The sequence below is a fragment of the Larimichthys crocea genome, chromosome VIII, assembly GCF_000972845.2.
Source record: "Larimichthys crocea isolate SSNF chromosome VIII, L_crocea_2.0, whole genome shotgun sequence".
Lineage (NCBI taxonomy): Eukaryota > Metazoa > Chordata > Actinopteri > Sciaenidae > Larimichthys > Larimichthys crocea.
In genome coordinates, this window is record NC_040018.1 from 2147867 (window position 1) to 2168021 (window position 20155).

General features: G+C 40.5%; 2 protein-coding genes across 2 annotated transcripts; one reads left to right on the top strand and one right to left on the bottom strand.

The window, feature by feature from the left end:
* Window positions 1–1099: 1099 nt before the first annotated feature.
* slc30a4 (solute carrier family 30 member 4) lies at window positions 1100–13600 on the bottom strand. Its single transcript, XM_010745344.3, has 8 exons — window positions 13444–13600; window positions 12334–12836; window positions 9877–10023; window positions 7130–7283; window positions 6780–7014; window positions 5737–5842; window positions 5517–5651; window positions 1100–2310 (listed from the first exon to the last, which is right to left on the bottom strand). Exons 2-8 carry the CDS (start codon window positions 12728–12730, stop codon window positions 2156–2158), a joined length of 1329 nt encoding a protein of 442 aa, XP_010743646.2. The 5' UTR covers window positions 12731–12836; window positions 13444–13600; the 3' UTR covers window positions 1100–2155.
* On the top strand, window positions 12620–19795 carry bloc1s6 (biogenesis of lysosomal organelles complex-1, subunit 6, pallidin). Its single transcript, XM_010745343.3, has 7 exons — window positions 12620–12750; window positions 15204–15297; window positions 15470–15567; window positions 17106–17265; window positions 17972–18059; window positions 18170–18256; window positions 18376–19795. Exons 3-7 carry the CDS (start codon window positions 15504–15506, stop codon window positions 18493–18495), a joined length of 519 nt encoding a protein of 172 aa, XP_010743645.1. The 5' UTR covers window positions 12620–12750; window positions 15204–15297; window positions 15470–15503; the 3' UTR covers window positions 18496–19795.
* Window positions 19796–20155: the final 360 nt, after the last annotated feature.

A 20155-nucleotide genomic window follows, 5' to 3' on the forward strand; every position in this document is an offset into this window, starting at 1 on the left:
AAGCCTTTTGTAGCTGATGTTTTATTGTGTATTATTGTTTTATTGTAAGTGTTAAAGCATCCTTTTATTATATATTTTGCCCATTTAACACCCGACTCCTCAATCAGCCATATATTCATGTGCTTGTTTTTCATACTGTAGAGAACATTAATTTCCGCTCATATAGATGTATCGACAACAAACTTGTGCAGAACAAGAACAAGCATTTTTCTGGGATATAAATGTGTGTTTTATGCTTTACTGTTCAGCCCATGTGTGCACCAGCATTTATGGGGTTAACGGTGAAATGCGATGCAAAACCATGTAAGCATGTTATCTAATATAAATGAACATGTCATGTCATGTCAAGGAAAGAATGCCTTGGCCGTTATAGGAGTACGCCTCCCAGTGTTGAAATGTGAAGCAACATATACAGTAAAGACAATAAAGTTTGCAGATGGAGAACAAATTAAAGGACAAGAAGACAATAAAGTTTGCAGATGGAGAACAAATTAAAGGACAAGTGTGAATATTTGAAGAAGAAATATTACAAAAGCACCATCCACCCATCTTCTGTGATCACTTATCCTCATCAAGGTCATGGACGAGCAAACAACCATTCACACTCACAGGCAATTTAGAGCCACCAATTGCATGCTTGTCTTTGGACTGTGGCAGGAAGAACTCATGCAGAACATGTAAACTCAACACAGCCGTGGTTCAAACCAGGAACCCATCAGAAAGCACCATATAAGGAAGTATATTGTAGAATAATAGCGTTGTTCTTGAGTAGAAATCCAGAGACAATCTAATAGAAGCTTGTTTTTCCTTTGTCAGTCATCTGTACATCTTAATAACCCTCTCAAACTCTGTGTAGATACATTTGTTGTTTTAGTAATAATTCATCTGTTTGGAATGTAAGACGAAAGCACTCCCAAAATGGATGGCACATCTTTGGACTAAGATGAGTCAAACATCCCCAACTTTGATTCATCGCTAATTTTAGAACAGCTATCGTAATTGGAGCAGTGACCTTCACTTAGATTGTGAAAACGGGCGGATAAATACATATTTTAAACTCCTAATATAGCTACGAATGAACAGAAATGACATACTGAGACACAGAAAAGATTAAATACTTTATTATAAACCAAAAAAAAAAAAAAACAGTGATCCAGTTCCTGATTTTGATCTCGATGATTAATATCAGAGACGTGGAAATCCCACAGCCTCTAAACACTTGACGGAGAAAACAATAGAAACACCATTATTGGCACATTTCAACTCACAGCTCGCTCTGTGAATGAAAACACAGCAAATACTTTTGCAAACCTGTGCGCATTATTATTATTATTATAATACCATGAGTTAATTATATGAAGAAAAAAAGAAAAAGAAAAGAAAGGCTGAGTATGAGGTGTAAGGCTGAAACCAAAGTGAAGTCGGTCCAACCAACTGTAGCTGTTTACCCTTATTCAAAGTTTCAAAGTCAGCCACGCTTGATTGTCAGTTGCCTGCTCGCCACGATTAATAAGAGACATGCTAGTTTAAAACTTCGGTGTTAAAAGGTGTTGTCAGTTTAAAAATCTGCCCTACGACAGACTTTGGCCGAAGAATATTAACAATTAAGTGCATTTGATGAGATGTAATGTCTCCTAAAGGGATGGTCGAGGTTGAGACCAGCTTATATGCACTGTGAACACAGTTAGAATCAAACGACACGAGGTACCTTTTTTTCATTTGCGGACATCCTTAGTAAAATCTTAGTATACAGTCCTGACACCTAATAACAAAAAGAACATTTACATCCGATGACAAAAAACATCATCACATTGTGATAAATCAAAACAGTACAATCATAAAAAATAAAAGCAACCTGTTGGAATAGGCTTTAACGGTGAATTTAGGAGTAAGTTTGTTTTTTTGTTTTCATTCTTCTCGGCTGAGACTTTAAGCATTCAAACGCCTCCCTGAAAGCTTTGCAAGCATAAGAGATCCCCGGAGGCTGTAGTGATCCTTTAATTAGACGTGTGCATCTGCTGTTGTTCCACTGACTGTCCTTTGGCACCAGTCTTTTTCCCCCCACTTACGACCGTATACTATTGCTCCTGCTATGGCACTGAGCTGCGACAGCAGCCCCGTCTGTGGAAGTCAATGTAGGTATGAGTCTCTCTTTTCAGGCGCTGGGCTGCTGGCACTGTGCGCAACTGCGTATCGGCCTCAGCCTGTGCGTCTGGACCTGCACCGTGCACCTGGTGAGACCGTAGGTGTGAAGCAACAGGTGGCGGGCCTTCGCCTGGACGTCCTCCCAGTTTGTGGCACTAGAGGACGCTGTGGACACAAACATGCACATTAAAAACGAATGCAGGACGTCCCAGCAGACATGTTACACATTGGAAAGGATTACAGGCACATTTAATGAACTGAGTCATCGTTGTCATTAGACACACCTCTGCTTTCCTGCTATGAGGGTCTACGTCTATTCCCTTCTACATACAAACTCTATACACTACTGGGGTCTGGTCGAACGGTCTATTTTTCTTAGAAAGGTTCCTAACAGTGAAATGATCCTGAAGTATTTACATAGCAGCCATGATGGGAGCAGTTCGAATTCTCTAAATGTTAAAGGAAAGGTGCTACAGTGCTTCCTTTCTTACCTCCTTTAGCACCATCCTTTACCAAAAGAAAGGAGATAATGCTGTCCCACAATTCCTTGTGCCAGCAACAACAACAACAAAACAAACAAACCAAAAAATTAACACACTGTTCAGTTTTATAACAAGGACCACGTCTCAAACTCATCACGTTTCTATATCTCAGGTACTTAAACACATCTTATCCGTTCACGCCAGACACAGAAACAGTTCTCCCAACACCGGTCCACCTCCAAATGCCTCCATCTATCAATGCGCCGTTTTCTCCTCTCATCCTCTAACCCTCCATCCCTCGACCTCCATACCTTCTTCCCTCCTACAGCACATGATCTCGGTGTATCCTTATCCGTGACATGCAATAAACCTGTTTAAACTTAAGTCTATATACTGACGTGATCTTTGTAAGTGAAACTGTCTATAGGTCACTTACAACCAAACTCAATTTATTTAAAAAGTGTCATGCAGACTGCATCAGCATGTGAATACGGACAGACATGTTGTCCGGATATAAAAACTTGATCATGAAGTCTGAAGTTACTCTACAACTCTACATCGTGTTGAGGGAAGGACATAGGTCTTTTTTTTTTTTACTATTCCATCGTGTCAAAGTCAGAGATCGACATTTCCATGTCCCGACAACGCCAAACATATCCAAAAAACATGATTGATTGTGACAAACTGATATTTCTCTGTGTGCACACATTTAAACTATCAGCAGTGCAGCCTCTTTGCATACATAAACAAAGCACTTTTATACTTGGAAATGTATTTAAATATTCGATTTATTAGCCCAATTCAAACACTGTGGTATACAAATACAACCTATCACCGTCACTGTTGATTGAAATGTACATAAGAAGTGCATGTGACGACTGATTCTTCATGAACTCATAAATTAAATGGACTTGCCCGAGTTTACAAGTAGGAGCTCTGACCTTTTCTAGTAGGAGGTCAGAGATTTCAGAGACTTCAGAAAGTCTGTCAGCTTCACAAGACTCACAAAACTGTTTCACTGACGTCTACGATTTGTTTGAATTCTTAATTTATCATGTTGTGGAAAATAGAGACCATTAACTCTCGCACATCTCAAAGAAATCTCGTGCTTTTCATATATTTAGTAAGTGCTTTGCACTTTGAATATATATTTGGGGTGGCTGTGACTCAGGAGGTAGAGCGGGTCGTCCACTAATCAGATGATCTGCAGTTTGATACTCGGCTCCTCAGGTCTGCATGTCAAAGTGCCCTTGAAAAAGATACTGAACCCCAAATTCCTCCCGAAGGCTGCGCCATCTGTGTGCGAATGTGTTTTTCCACATCATCGAAAACACAGCAGGTGGCGCCTTGCATCGCTAGCTGGTGCCGTCAGTGTGTGAACGGCTGACACAGATTTAGACACGAGGTAAAGGTCTTGTGTTTTGTCATCATGTGTCTTGTACAGCACTGATCAGCAGTTCAGACTAACAGGTCTACATGTGCAGCTCAAATCTGCTGCTGCTGCGATTACTCTTGTATCCTGTAGGTGGCGTAAGCTGTGTGTGTGGATCTGCTTTAACATTGATCAAACAGCGCCCTCTTGTGAGGAATCTGGAGCTTGCATGCATGCATATGGGTGAGGGCTCAATAACAGGGACCGATGTGTGCTCTACATGTCAGTAAATGTTTACATTATGTTGTGATACAACAGCTCAGTCAGTGACCTACACATAATGCAATGTGTTTGAACACGGATGATGACTGAAGAATGGAAGTACTGACGCTAAGAGAGATGAAAGGTGAAAATATTCTGTGGTCTGACGAAATGAAAACTCAAGTCTTGAGTCACAAAGCAACATGTAACAAGTCCCAGCACATCATCAATCGAACATCATCTGTACCACGGGGCTTGAAGGTGGCAGCTTCATTACAACCAGGATTAAGTCTGAATATGAGCAAATTCCAGAGCAGATGTATGGAGACAAACATTTCTGCTCTGACAGGTCGCTGACATTTAACACACTGCCGAGTGAACGCTGGAAACTATCTGAATAAAAAGTAGTCGAGCCAAAAGCAGCTAAGCCAGAACACTGGCATTCCTGTTATGATATTCCTATGAGAATCTATGGAAGGACTTGAATATAGATGACCCTGAACTCTCTGCATATCTTAAAGAAATGATAAGCCAAAATCCAGACACACCAGAATCAAATCAAACAACTCTTCAAGGTGTAATCACTGTCAGTTCTGGACAGATGAAGAGGATTCTTATTTTCAGGTGATTATACACTATAAAATGTATTATACACTGTAAACTGAGCTAAATCTGACACACTGCACCTTTAAAAAGAATTAATCTGTTAGTTACATTGACAAATATAATCTGCAGTTATTTTGATGATTGATTAATCACACTGTGTTTTCTGTGGCTGAGAGGTTTGAGGTTGGTGTTGTTGTTGGTTGGAGGCTTCAGATAAATCCACTGCACTTTATGTTCTTTTTTGACGTCCTTGTCATTTTGTGCTTTTTTTTTTTTTTTTTTTTTAAACTGCAGAAACAAACTGAAATTGGAGTTTTTCAGTGACAGTCAGAGCTGGAGAGATGAACAAAAAACAAGAGAGAGAGGTTTTGGACTGTTGTGCAGACAAAACAAGCAGTGTGATCCTGTCACCTGTCACCTTGGACTTTGGTAACTTGATTTACTCAGAAAATATTCAGAAGAAATTGTAATAATGGAAAAAATGTTCACAGAAAATAGCATTCTGTTTCTTTTTGTGTAAAAACTAATAGAGTAAATGTAAATACTGGTGAATACTACTGTTTTATAAATTCCAAAGATGTGTATAATTCAAATAGTTTCTTAATTCCTCTCTCTTTTATTGGGTTCACTGATGTTATGTAGCTACTCACCGAGCTGGAGATGCACAAGTGCTACGGTCTTGTCAGCTGTCAGCGCCCAGACATTCAACTCGTCAACCGACTGGACATCCTCCAGCTTCAGGAGGTCTTCTCTGATTCGCCGAGTGTCCAGATGCCTGGGAACACCTGACACAGCGGGAAGAAAACAACACCGTAATGCACCTACAACACATAATGACAGTATGTGGAGACCAAGACAAGAAAGACTTACCCTCTAGCACGATGACTATCGTGTCTCGTATGATGCGGAATGTGGTAAAGAGAACCAGGACGGAGAAGATGTAGGTACAGATGGGGTCTGCCAACTTAAACTCCGGCTGTGAAGTCAGAGAGTTGTATACTTGAGCAAAGTTTTTTTTCTAACATTTCAACCATAATCTTGGAAGTAGGCAGTGTTTTTTAAATTTAGTCCAGTAGTGTGGGAGAGAGCTGCAGTCTGCAGCCGTGAAACACACTACAAGGTAATACTTGTGGGTAATTGCACACCTTCAAAATACATCCATTACAGCTCTTGTTTTTGCCACTGCCTAGCTCCCATTATTATTATCAGTGTCTGACAACACAACCCTGCAGAGAAATGAAATGGTTTCTGTTCCTTCTGCTTGATCCTGATTTGTTTCTAACCAAGTCATTTCATTTTAAAAACATATCGTACATTTATTGAGATATTTTAGTTTCCCTATATTTTATATAAAGTTTGTTATGCACCAAAAACACCAAGACAAATTCCTTGTATGCGTAAAAAACCTGCTTGGCAATAAACCTGATTCTGACGCTGAAGTCTCGATTCAAGAGAAGTCTCTGGAGAGGTGAGGTAACTTGTTGCACATAGTCAACAATGGAAATGTGAGTTTGCTGTGCTGGAGTACAGAAAGTGCAGCTTAGCTTAATGTAAACATTTTCAACATCATTTTTATATTTTTGAGCAGACGAGGACCTGATGCTGCCCACAGAGGAGATTTCACATAAGTGAAAGGTACAGAAAATGTTACATTTTTCTATAGGGTTCTTTTCATAATGTTGTCAGACACTTACAAAAACAATTTGAGCTGGTCAGTAACAGAAACAAGCACTTTTAATGGATGTATTTTAACGCGGTGCAACTGCCTGCATGATTATGTTGTAGCCTGTTTCACGGCTGCAGACGGAGACCAAATTCAAAACTTCTTGTTTCCATTAGTCACTTTGACACAAAAACAATGAGTTGAAAAACAATGAGGTTACAGCAAACAATTCTTTCAAAAGGCAGGGTACCTTAAATCGGACAACGTAGGCAGCTATGAGCACCCCGACACTCTGGAGGAGGTCTCCCAAAGCGTGGATGAAGGCAGCTCTCACAGCCAAGCTGCCATGCTGCCTCTGCTGCTGTCCGGACCCACCTGAGTGTGAACTTGAGGGAGCTGCGGGGCCATGAGAGTGACCATGGCCATGAGAGTGACCATGGCCATGAGAGTGGAGGTGACCGCCTTGGTTCAACAAGAAACCCATACTGAAGACACAAGAAAAAAAAGACTTAAGCGATTTATTTACGAATCGTGAGGAGGATAAAGCTTTAGAAAACATTTCAGACACGCATTCACTGCTCTCATGAGCGTTTCTCTTACATGAGGTTGACAGCCACTCCCACGGCTGCAGTGATGAGCATGACATCTCCATCTATGTCAAAGTCTTGGTGTACCGTCCTCTGCACCGCCTCGTAGAGCAGTATGGCCGTCAGAATGTAAATGAGCATCACACTGAGGACTGCCGATACCACCTCTGAACCAGGAAACAGTTAGTCAGTTAGTCAGCACAAAGAAAGCACTTTCATAACAACAAAGTTAGGAACCATGAGAAACAGAAACAGGAAGAATATATATTATATTTATATCAGTGATAATGTGTGACTGTCAAAATCCAACACTGTTTTACGCTGTTGGTGGTAATCCACTGAGAAAGTAGTTCACTTTAATGCAGTGCAATATTGTCTTATTAATCTCACGTCAGTCCTTGATGAAAATAAAACTCGCTCTTCCCCAGTTGCAGAGATATAGTTAACAATAATTTACAGAGCATATCTCCACTCCGACTGGGTTTGATACGGAGAAGGACACAGAACACAAACATCTGGCCTGACGAGAATTTACATTTTGAAATAGTATCACATAGAAAACCATGATAGTGAACTACCACAGAAACTTTTCACAGTACAGACTCCTCTGACGTGTAAAGGACTAAAAAGCAGTTCCCCTTTCACTTCTTGTATTCTAAAAAGGTGTTACCTCCACCCCTAGACTTTATCATTTTGTCTTCTTGACTACTCACCATTACCACTGCATTTTATGACATAGTTGCATGGCATATTTATTTATTTACAAACACCATTTATTTACAAATGTGTTATGATGGTATGATTTTTTTCCTGCAACAAGAAAAGCAACGGTAGCGTAGCTTGTTCAGGTGTGTGCGAGTGGACAGTGACGTAAACACCTGTTTTATACGGCCTATAAACTGAGCAGAGCAGAAGAAAAGTTTAGCAATAAATCAATCTGGCAGTAAATGTGCAGTGTCGGTTACAGTTTATCAAGTTACTAAACGCTGTCACTTCCCAAAACCAAAGAGACTATAAAATAAATCTATCATGATAAATCCAACACTGCATGTCTGCCTTCTGTGATAATTTGTCAGTTTTTCCGTGTTGACAACAGTTATTCTTGTTAGCATGTTGTTAGTCAATCCCATGACTTCAGCTGAGTCTGTTGACTAATCAGCAATGACAGTGTTGCGGTTATCGTCACTGTCCAACTTGGACATTTTCCATCTTATATCTGATCTGCTCTGCTCTGCTCTGCTCTGGCACGCTGACCCACACTCGACCCCCCGTAACTGGCTGATGCTTCATGAACCATGTGCCTGATCTGTTCCAAAAACATTTGTCTGTGTTTGCCAAATGTAAACCCTTGTATCTCTCTGTACCTTCCTCACAATATCTGTCCTCTCCGCCTGCTTTAACTTATTATTCTATTTTTGTGACTGAGTCAATTCCAGCTAACGCGTTGCTTTTGCTGTGGGCAACTGTGTGACAGTCAGCTTCTCACGTGGAAGCTTCGAAGGGTGCAACGGCTGTAGAAAAATGCTAAATCGATCAATAAATGAACTTTTTTTCTATATTTGAGTACAGGTTAGTTTTGAAGGTGGAAGAAATGTACTAACTAAGCAGTACTTTGTACTTTGTAGACATCTACACCAAACCCCACCAGTTGCACTTTAATAGTTAAAACTCTGAATAAACTCTGTTAAAACTTTAACAGTGTGAACTTGACATGTGAGACACTTCTCTTTGACGTATATGTGCATGAATCACATATGGGTGTTGGTCTCCATATGGGCAATAGAGATGTGTCTGCATTGTCTGACGAAGATGCAAACTGCTTTTTATTTTATTTTTATGAGCCGCTCCCTGGTGATTTTGACAGAGAATCACTCTTGAATTAAAAAAATACTTTGAGCTGTTAGTGCTATGGACATTTCACTTCACCTCTATGTCACTGCGGGCAATAGGCTTTATTATCTTTAAATGATGCAAAGCTGCACAAGCGTTCCATGTGATTTCTTGTGTGTGTGTTGTATCGATGTATGATGATTTCTTTTACTGATTAGAGAGGCTACTTTCAGTCGTTTTAGACATTTCTATGCGCGCAGTAATGTCACGGCAGCAAATCTCATTAATATTTAAGCAGCAAAACTAAAAACTGTAGACAGAGGCCTGTCATGTGTCATGTAGCCTCTGGAATACATTTTGAGACAGCTCTGATGGAGGTCAGGATTTTTCAGGACTGTATGAACCTGCAAGACCTTTTTGATGTACAACACAGAATATTAAATAATGTCCTTGGCTTTGCTGTGCACGTCATCTCAGTGCAATAGGGTAGAATAATACAGCATCAGCATGACTTTTTGCTATTGTAATCTTTATTTTGGCATTGTTTGCATTATTACCATGATTATTATTACTATTCTGACAGGCACAAGGTCCTGTGAGGTCACACATCTCTCTTGCCCACGCAAAGGTTCTGTCTAGACACGCAGTGGCATTGTAGTGAAATAATAAATATCCGTATTGGTAACAACAAAGTGGCTGCAGAGGTCTAAATTTAACAGCTAATGGCAGACATTTCAATAATCTGCTTCTCTACTGAATCTAAAGTATCCTGGAATCTGACCCGACCTGAACAATGCTGAGCACGCACTTTCTTCATCTGCATCAAAAACCAGATGGGTATCCGTCTGCGTTACACAAGACGTAGGGAGTAGAGACAAAAGCGGTAGTGGAAAGCAGAAGTATGACGGCTTTTTGAAATCAGAGACTCACCGAGGCGATGCAGTCCGAAGGTGAATTTCTTGGTGGGCGGTTTGGTGGAGAGCCACAGGGCCAGCAGAGAGAACAAAATGCCCACCACGTCTGCTAGCATGTGCACAGCGTCGGTCATAATGGCTAAGCTGTTCGATACATAACCACCTGAAAGCAGAACACGATAAAAGGTCACATTTGCTCAGATATATCTGAGCTATTTGTGCATGCACAGATTTTGAGTTACAAAACACGTTTTAGAAAAGGTGTGGCTCCGTGCAGGTAGACAGTCTTGGTATGATTTTCATGGTGGTTAAAAAACAGCAACCTACAGTAGTTTGTGAATGAAATCTAATTTAAGAAAAGTGGTGAACTGTTACACACCATCAGCAAAACTTAATTAAAGAAGCTATGTTCCGGTCACCACTTTTCCATTAGAAAACACAGATGTATAAAGAAAACAAAGACCCTCTATCTCCTGAAAGAGAGGAAACGCCAGCCCTAACATGTCCATTTTAATGTTTGTGCCATAGTGTTCTTCTCGGTATAATATTTAACACCATATTGTAGCAGATGCTGTAAAAAAATTTGACTGGGAGAATCAGTAAGGATCCAAAACATCCTGCGATCAGGAAAATGGTTTCCAGATACACCAGGCCAGCTCTCAGGAAGAGCTTCTACTCTCAGGCCATCAGGATCCTAAATGAGCAATTAAGATTACTCAATTATTTACTCACATTACTTCAATAATAACCTTATTATTCATTATATTTTCTATTCTTTACTTATAAGATATTGTGCTCTATTTGTGGGAGCTTACTCTGCGATTGTAGCTGTATGATTTCAGGTCAACTTGAAAAGTTCAAGTTTAAAAAGTAAATCACTAATCTCTAGACAATGATTGAGCTAAAGAGAGTCAGCAGGACAGGCTTTTAAAGTTCCTACAAATGATAGTTGAACATCTATAATGTTGGCCTTCGTGGAAAAAACCCACAAGACTAAGGATTATGCAACTACCTGTGTGATGTACAGCTGGGAGATAACAGGTGATGGATTGGATAATATGGGCACCTTGCAGATATATATCGGCCACCAAGATTTCTCCCTCCACCACATGGGATGAGAATCAAGACTCTGTCGCCGGTTTTTGAGGCTACTGCTTCCTAACCAAGCAGCACGTCTGTTACGGAGGTTAAAGTTTCATGTTATGGTGACATGAGCGCCAGGCAGGCTTAGCAGATCATCTATGACGACTTAAATAAATGAATGCTGACCAAATATTATCTCATCTTAGGTGATGAAAGACAAACTGTTGCTACAGCTAGCTCTCGGGATAACCGGTTCTAAAATAAACAGCTGTTAAACAGCGGAAAGGTCTGAAAGGTCGACTACTTTTTCTACACAAAAAAAAACTGTTCAGGAGTCAATAAGGGACTCGATGAAGAATCAGACTGATAAGCTGAATCACCATTGGTATACACTGGTAAATAAATTCCCATACAGGGAACAGAAGATGATTTGTGGCGCTCCATGCATTGAAAACGTGCACGTAAAACAATAGGCTCACTGAAAAATAAAGATTTCCTGTGTGAAGCAGTACCTCGGCTCCATTTCCCATAGCCTTTGTTTCAGACAAGGCCGCCCACCTCCGCTATAAAAACACAGCTGGAAACTCTGATCTGCATCGATATCGACGTAGCACCGGGGCGGGGGAACTAAAGCCTTTACAGGAAGCATCACAGCTGATTTCCTTTCAACTTCTTTCACTGCTGAGAAGTGAAACAAACAAGCCGTGTCGCTGGCTGTTTGATCCCTGTGAGGTATTCACATTACTCTGTTGTGTTTGTGTGAACTTGTCCGGACAAACGCATCTTAGAAGCCACACAATGGTTGATCATAAAGTTTTGTGTGCTAAATTAATAATAATAATAATAATAATAACTGTTATTATTCTGATATATTAATGTACTACAGAGGGTTTAAAAGCTTGAGGCAGGCCTCCCTGGGAGTGACTCCAAACACATAGATCACACAGAATAGCCTAAATGTGTAGGATCTGAGCATCTGATTAAAGGATGCCTTCCTTTGGAGGTGTTTAGAGCATGTCCATCTGGGAGAAGACCCCGAAGCAGGACACAGAACCGGCTGCTGGAGGGACTACATAGCCCATCTAGCCTGGGGATGCCTCGGGATCACCCAGAAGGAGCTGGAATACATTGGGACGTTAGGAAAGCCAAGAAGAAAATGGATAGATGGATGCATGATTTGAGGGAATTTTACCGTTTCCCCACTCTCCCAGAGTCATAAACGAATAAACGCCTTACGACAGACCCTTTTCTATGTATAAAGTTACGTCAAACTGCAATTTTAGGCTTGGCTATGGGATCAAATATCATAATCATGATCCCATGATCCAGGAGCCGAGCTAGTAAACCCCCTCTGATGTATCAAATAAAACATGTAGTGTGTGAGGCTCACCAATTATTTCACCAGTCATGAAAAGGAAGTACAGCACAGCTGCGACGACGAGCCTCTTCATCACCCTCCTGTGTTTGATCTTCTCCCTCTTCTTGGTGCAGCTGTCACAGGGGTCCATGTTTAACCCGGGGCTGCCAAGGCTGGACGAAGACTCGAGCAGGGAGTCATCATCATCCGCCACCACCAGCGTGTTCACGGACACTCCGTTGGATGAAGCTCCGGCAGAGTAGTCTGACATCTCCCCGGAGACCACGACCTTCAGCTTGTTGAATTTGGGCGTCTCATCCTCCACCAGCTCGTCGGAGAAGTCAAAGGGCGCCGTGTCGCTCAGGTCCCAGTCGCTCGGCTCTCTCCTGAAGGCGGACCGCACCTTGCTCAAGAAGTTCCCACCTGACATCTTGAATTATTGCGGTGCAGGTAAGGTCTGTGCGTCGGTTACTGCCTCCCGGTGTAATCATTCACATGAATGTAGCGGGGCGGGGTTGAAAACTCCATTTTAGCACCTTCAGCAGAGCAAGAAAAGGGAAAGTGACAGCACACCAGAGAGCATCGTTTCACGTCAGTACAGCTCAGCAGTTTCATCAGACAGACCTCAAAACACTTATTTATATCACTGCCAAGCCGGTGACTTCATGTGTTAAAGCGATACCATGAAGTCACGCACATTCCCGCATGAGCTGACAAACTTTGGGCTCAATAAGTCCTCTTAAAAACTAGCCTTGGCTAAACAGTGTTACGGTTCAACGAGCGACCGTGTTAACTGAGGCAAATGCGCTCCTGCGGTTGTCGTAGCTACGACAGCCGTTAAAACAGTAAGATAATACTTCGGTGTCTAACAAAGCACGAATCAGTTTTTTTTAAAACACTGTAACGTTAATTTATAGAAATAAACATATAAACAAATTCAGCTACGTATCTTCCTGTTTTTCAACGGCTCAATCACAAGCACACTCGGCTAACGTTCGGTCACCAGTTAACACGGACGCCTGTTAAACCGTAACACAGGCCAGTAGGCTAGTAAAGGTTAGCTATCTTCATCATGTCAAGTTTGCGACAAACATACAACCCTCGCAGAGCGGTGGTTTGTTTAAAACCGCAAAGCAGACTTACCTTATAGATGTAGTTTTCCTTTGTATAAACTTATTCGATGTTTTAAATTAAAAACTCTCATTGTATTACTAGTGTAAACATCCTCAGCTCCTACCTACCCCGCTACCTCCGCACACGGAAGTAACACTGTAAGGAATGTGTCGTTCGTGAACGAGCCGGCTCTTTGAAACGGATCTTTTAAGTGAACGATGTGAGCCGGTGTTGTGGAATTTTCCAACTCCCAATATACATGAAGAAGAAGAAGAAGAAGATATGCTTTATTAATCCCTCAATGGGGAAATTCTTTTTTCACTCTATTTTATTTTGACATGCATTTTTAACCCAGACACACACATGCAGTACAAGGTACAAGGGCTCATAGACATGCAAATATGGAGAGAGATGGTGGAGTGATGGGCAGCCCTGAGAAGCGCCCAGCGAGCAGTTGTGGGGGATCGGTGCCTTGCTCAAGGGCACTTCGGCAGTGCACCTCTCCAGCTACCAGTCCACCTTCCATACCATCCATGGGTTTCTGTACAGCCTGGTGTGGTTATTGTATATGCACTGGCTTTTGAAAACAAATTTCATGCAGACAATAAAGATGGTCTGTCTGTCTGTACAATAAGAAACACCAACCATTTTCACTCTGCTGGCATATTGTGACCTCTGCTACTTATGTATAAAGTTATTTGTAACTAGTCTTAACAGAGAGGAAAAAAGGAGGGGAATCAGATTACATTTTACATACGTCACAATCTGACTCCCCTCCTTTTTTTACAAATAACTTTATACTTAAAGTTATGGTGTTACATCTTGCATTTTTAATATAAGAGGGGGGTCAGATTGTAACAGATGTGAATTGTGACATGAAAAAACCTGACTCCCCTCCTTTTTTCCCTCTCTGTTAACAGTAGTTACAAATAACGTTATAAATAAGTTGCAAAGGATGAAATTCACCCCACCTGTTAATTGTGTTTCTTTTTACCCCAGCATCCGGTACCTTTAACAGCATCCATTTGATGCCAATATATGTATGATGTATGAGTTTGATAGGTCTGAACAGAACAGTCAGTGGTGGATTTATTTATTATTTTATTGTATTTTATTGTATAAAGCAGCAAGAAAAATACAAGAGTATTTGATGGAGAGAACATGTCCTTTAATGGTGAGAAACACACAAAGGTTATGACTTGTCTATCAGTCTATAGGCATTTTAAAATTTTCATTATAGGTGATATTCTGGATCAGAAGGCTATTGTTTCGACCTATATTAGTAGCTTATATACAGCTAACCCAATTAAAAGCACATACCTTTGATATGAAAGCTGTGATTTTATTTAGCCTTGTGAGCCAAGTCAAATACATTCTTTCTTTGTGTAGCAGAGTTGTTCTACAAGCACGTTAGTGCATTCATTGGGCGGTTTCAGAGAGTTAAAAAGGGTCTTTAGACGCAATGAAAACAATTGGCTACACAATTTATTGATATTAGAAAATGTAATTTGTACTTTTGAATACTTCGGTTCAAATGATGTATTGAATATATATACATGATATATGTGTACACATACAAATCATAAGTCAAATCAGTGCTAAATTTGGCTGAATTATGAAAGTGTAAGTGGTCAAATGAAGAGCCGGCTCTTCTTGGTGTCAAATGATCCGACTCCCTAAAAAGAACCGAACTTCCCATCACTACAACACCAGCAAGTTTGGTTTCGTGAGCAGTCACATGATGGCGCAGAAGTCACATGACGGGTTTCTCTCTTTTCTTTTTTTAACAGACATTGCAACAAATCCAAAATAGCTTAGCTGTTGTCTCTCCAGTGTTTGGACAACAAAACTTAACGGATCACACCTGCAGTGACTGCTGAACAGGTAAGATGCTGTCGACTGTTTGCAGATTGCGCAGCCTGTTTGCAGCCAGACTCTTAGGCTTACACTCAACACTTCCTCAACGTTATGCTCGATATTATGTAAGCTATTGTTATAATCTGATTAAAAAAACAATGAGATGCATCTGCATGATTGTTTCTGTGTCTGTTTGCAGGTTATTAAAGAAGCAGTCTGGGTCAAAGGAGTATATGGAGGGAGAGGGGATGGAAGATGAAGGACCTTCGTCCCAGAGTGAACTTCCACATAGTGAAGGTACCTTGTGATGGTTATAACCTGCTATTACCTGCTGCCTGTGCAATTATTATTGTTATACTAATATTATTATATACTGGGTATTAACAATAACACTATCATCTTGCCACTGCACCTTATCTACCTATTTATGTTGTGTCTATCTATGCTGTCTAAATCAATGCAAAGGAAAGGACTCAATAATTGTGTTACGAGAATTTTTAAAGAAGAACCCTTGCATAAATAGGACTGGATTCAAAGATGAATTTATTATTCTTGTACTAGAAGGAGCGTTTAACAGTGCAACACACAAGAGGGTTACAGAGAAAAGGCTCCCTGAGGAGCTCTATCAATAGGTTCTTATACATTGTTCAAAATTGGGCTGTCTCGGACACCTCCCCACTGATAGAGATAACGCCATAACATTCCTTTAGTTGGTTACTGCTCAGAAATTAGCACTGTATTTTATATCCACATGGTACTCCCCTAGCCTGTCTCTCCTGTCCTTGCACTACTAATTTATAATTATCTCTCCCTGCCAGCCTTAGTAAATCAGAGGCCAACTAAGGGAGGTATGCAAGACATGGTAAAGACAGGACACACACACTATCTATATGAGTTAAAAACATCTGCACCCCAGTATAATCCTAATTTTTATAACAAATTGGATGAATGAATTGGATGAAAAATGTTTAAAAAATCCAAGCATCAGACGCTACAGCACAGATAAGATGGGATAAGATGCACTTTAATGATCCCACACTGGGGAAATTCACCTGTCACTGCAGCTCATATACAAGAAAATATGAAATATATAGAAGAAAGTCATGAAGTCATGCTGGTGTTAAAGAGTCTGACAGCTGTTGGAATGAAGGACGTGTGCTAGAGCTCCTTCTTACATGGTAGGAGTAGCAGTGTGTTGCTGAAGGAGCTGATAAGGCCTCCACAGTCACATGCAGGAGTCTAGAGGGCAGATAAGGAGTCAGAGACAAGAGACAGCTCTCAGCAATGTCAACTAGAAATGTTTGACTTTATGTTAAAATATGCTTAAAAAAATATGTAACTTAAATTTTCTTAAATAAAGTTATTTGTTTAAGAAAATATGAGTACCTCTGAATAGTCATATCGGCACAAAGTCCACAGAGAAAAGGTCTGTTTTCATTCCAGCTCAGAAATTTACTAGAGGTAATCTGTGAAGTTTTACTTTATAAAATTAGTATCAGTATCTGCCTCAAAAATCAGTTTGGCTCTAATTATGATAACAAATTTTATTTTCTTGATTATTTTCGGGTAAAATAATTCAAATACGGGATGGATTTGTACATTGTCCTCAGTAAATCTTTCAGTCCTAATTTATATCAAAGATGTGACATCGAAACAATGCAGCGTTACATCTCAAGTGTCAGAACAGGAGATGTGAAAGCTTGCCAAGTTTGTGAGGCTTAAAATTGTCAGCAGAACACCAAAATACAGATGAGAATCGGTTTAATTATGTAAGGGACTTACAGTGGCGTAATACTGAATGCTTTACACATTTTCCTCTTTTAAATATCTGACAGATCTCCAGCCGGCAAAACAGGAATCGCTGTGTCTGGAGAGTTCAGCCCCTGAAGAGAATGTGATTGTGGATAAGAAAGCAGTGGACAAACTCACAGAGGGGTTACTCTCTCACTACCTACCCGATCTACAGAACTCTAAACGAGCCCTGCAGGAGCTCACGTGAGTATTTTCCTGCTTTAGTGTTTCATGACAGACAAACCTTTACACACCCGATGGTCACCAGCAGGTTACTGAAATACTTTAGAATACATGTGTGGATTGGCTTAGAACAGGAAAATACTTTGATTTGTCCTCTAAATATCAATGATGATCAGAAAAGTAACAGAATAAAAAGATGGTCAAAGCATCTTTGAGCAGTCAGTTTAGTGATTCAGTCGCAGGTCGTGTTGATGTACACAGACACCACCATGCAGTTGAAAAAATGTTGGCACGGGTAACAGCCTGAACTGGTTTCTTTAATGCTGGTCAAACAAGTAAGACAAGATGTTCGTGTCGGACACTTCTGTCTGAATGATTAGCATAAAAAAGCTGCCTTGAGATGTGTAGTGACCTCTCCAGGCAGATAGAAATCTCTACACTTAACTGTGAGAAACTCTAGGTTAGCAGACTGCTTGCCCTCCTCTCCTCTGGGAGCCGCTACAGGTCGCGGTAAGCTGTTTCCCATCTGTCACCCTGCTAAACTCTGCACCAGGGTGATACAGGTGACCTTCTGGATAGAAGCTAAACTGCTTTTTTGTTGTCTCAGTACATATACTATGTGCGAATACATGCAACTTTTCTATCTGTTGACTTGGTGTAGAAACACTAATAATGTTTCGATGATGACATTTTTTATGTCTCCTTCTCTTATTTTTGTCTCAACCAGACAAAACCAGCTGGTATTGTTAGACACACTGGATCAAGAAGTCACCAAGTTCCGAGAATGTAATACCTTACTGGACCTTAATTCACTGGTAGGTTTGGACTGAATTATAATCTTCTACATAATCTCTATCTTTTAACTCATGTTGCTCTTGTTTGTACTCAGCTGGAAGTACATCTTAACCCTGTTTGTTCTCCTCAGTTTACAGAGGCGAAGTTTTACCACAGTAAACTGGTGAACATAAGGAAAGAGATGATTGTGCTCCATGAAAAGACAACCAAACTAAAGGTATCTCATCTTAGTCAAGTTTTAACATGGGTGTTAATACAGTTCACACTATTCTCAAAGCTAAGGAAGGGTGCGAATGAATGCATGTATAGTCTGATGAAACTGTTGTTTTCCTCCAGAAAAGAGCTTTGAAGCTGCAGCAGCAGAAGCAGAAGGAGGCACTCGAGAAGGAGCAGCAACGTGAGAAGGAGCTCGAGAGAGAGAGGCAGCTTATTGCCAAACCTGCTAAAAGAACGTAGAAACCCCCGAGTGTGTCTGCTCTGTTAATGGCACATACTGGTGGTTTTGCATGTCTTAGCCTATTTATTACATATCAACTATATGTCACATTACTGCTGACCATTTTCCAAAGTGCTTTATTAGACAGTAGAGAATCAGGCAGGCAAAGTGAGGGCGGATGAGATGCAGCTGACCAGGATCCAAACCACTGACGGTATAAAGAAAGGACAGCATATACATAACGTCACCCGTAGGTTTCTGAAGAGCTGCTTTGAAGCTCAAAAAGACGTGGATCACCTCTGGTGGACCTGAGACAGGCCGAATGACTCAAACAATCATATTGTAGATCGCTAGAGCCCCTGACACATCCCAGCATTTGTTTTTGCCATCCAGGCGAGCATCATCAATCCATCACACTGAACGCTAACTCCTACTTTTATTGTTGTCGAACAGGTTTGCTCTGAATTATTACACAATATCGCTCTAGACAATAAAAGCAGGCATTTTTACAGTGCTTTATTGCCTGTAGGTTTTTACGTCTCAGCAGGTTTTTAATATACAGAAGTTTATCACCTGTTAGCTATTGAAAACGGTTTCTGGAATCAAACGTGCTCTAAGAAATGGGATGAAATTGTAAAAATAAGACTGATAACCTGTCCGTTTGTCTTGTTTCAACACTCTCCCATCTTTATATCTACACTGCAGTAGGAAATGAACAACAACAACAACAAGCTAGGAAGTTGAATTTGAAAATGTCTTTATGAAGAGAAATGTCCAGAATTTAAGAAAAAATCTGTTTAAAAATGCTTTGGAAAATGGGTCACTTATTAATAGACGGCATTTGGGCTAAAACTTGCAAAAACTCTGGTATGATCCTTTTATGTCCGACGTTGCCAAGATGACCACAAACCAAAGACATGAACTACATCATCAAATGCTGGTACTTCCCACTATCATCCTCTGACGACACACACACAAACTGGAGAAACTTCCCCGGGAATGGAATAAATAACTCAAAGACACTTCTGCAGCTGCCAGACAATGACTAGAAGGAGAATCAACGTGTCTGCTGTCTTTTGTTAAGATAAAGTGTTAATCTATGTTGTTGCTCTGTTAGTGTTGAATGTTATAAAAAATGTATGTTGTTTAAAATCAAATAGGTCTGCACTAAACTATTTCTGGGGTCTGTATTTTAAGAGAAATGTACCAGACTTTGTCCCCATCATACACAGACCTATGAAGAGGCTTCTATGCACTACTTATGCCTGGAACTGTTTGTACAATTAATAATAAAAGCAACACAAACTGGTTTATAGTGAAGTGATATATGTTTATTGGAATGTAAAATGGGAGTCACATCTCCATGTATAGGCGGCCCCTGGTTCAAACCTTGGTTGGGGCCTTTCTGTGTGCATGTTCTCCCCATGTCTGCATGGGTTCTCTTCCATAGTCCAAAGACATAAGCTTAATAGATTAATTGGTGACTGTAAATTGGCCCTAGGTGTGAATGTGAATGTGAAAAGTCAGCTGGGATAGGCTCCATACCCCTGCAACCCCGATGGGGATAAGCAGTTACAGAAAATGGACGTGTAGATGTCTAATAACATGGTGTAAGCTTCCTCTTTTCACTCTCACATGCACAATGACTGATGATATAAACTGTATTAAGCATCTCAGTCC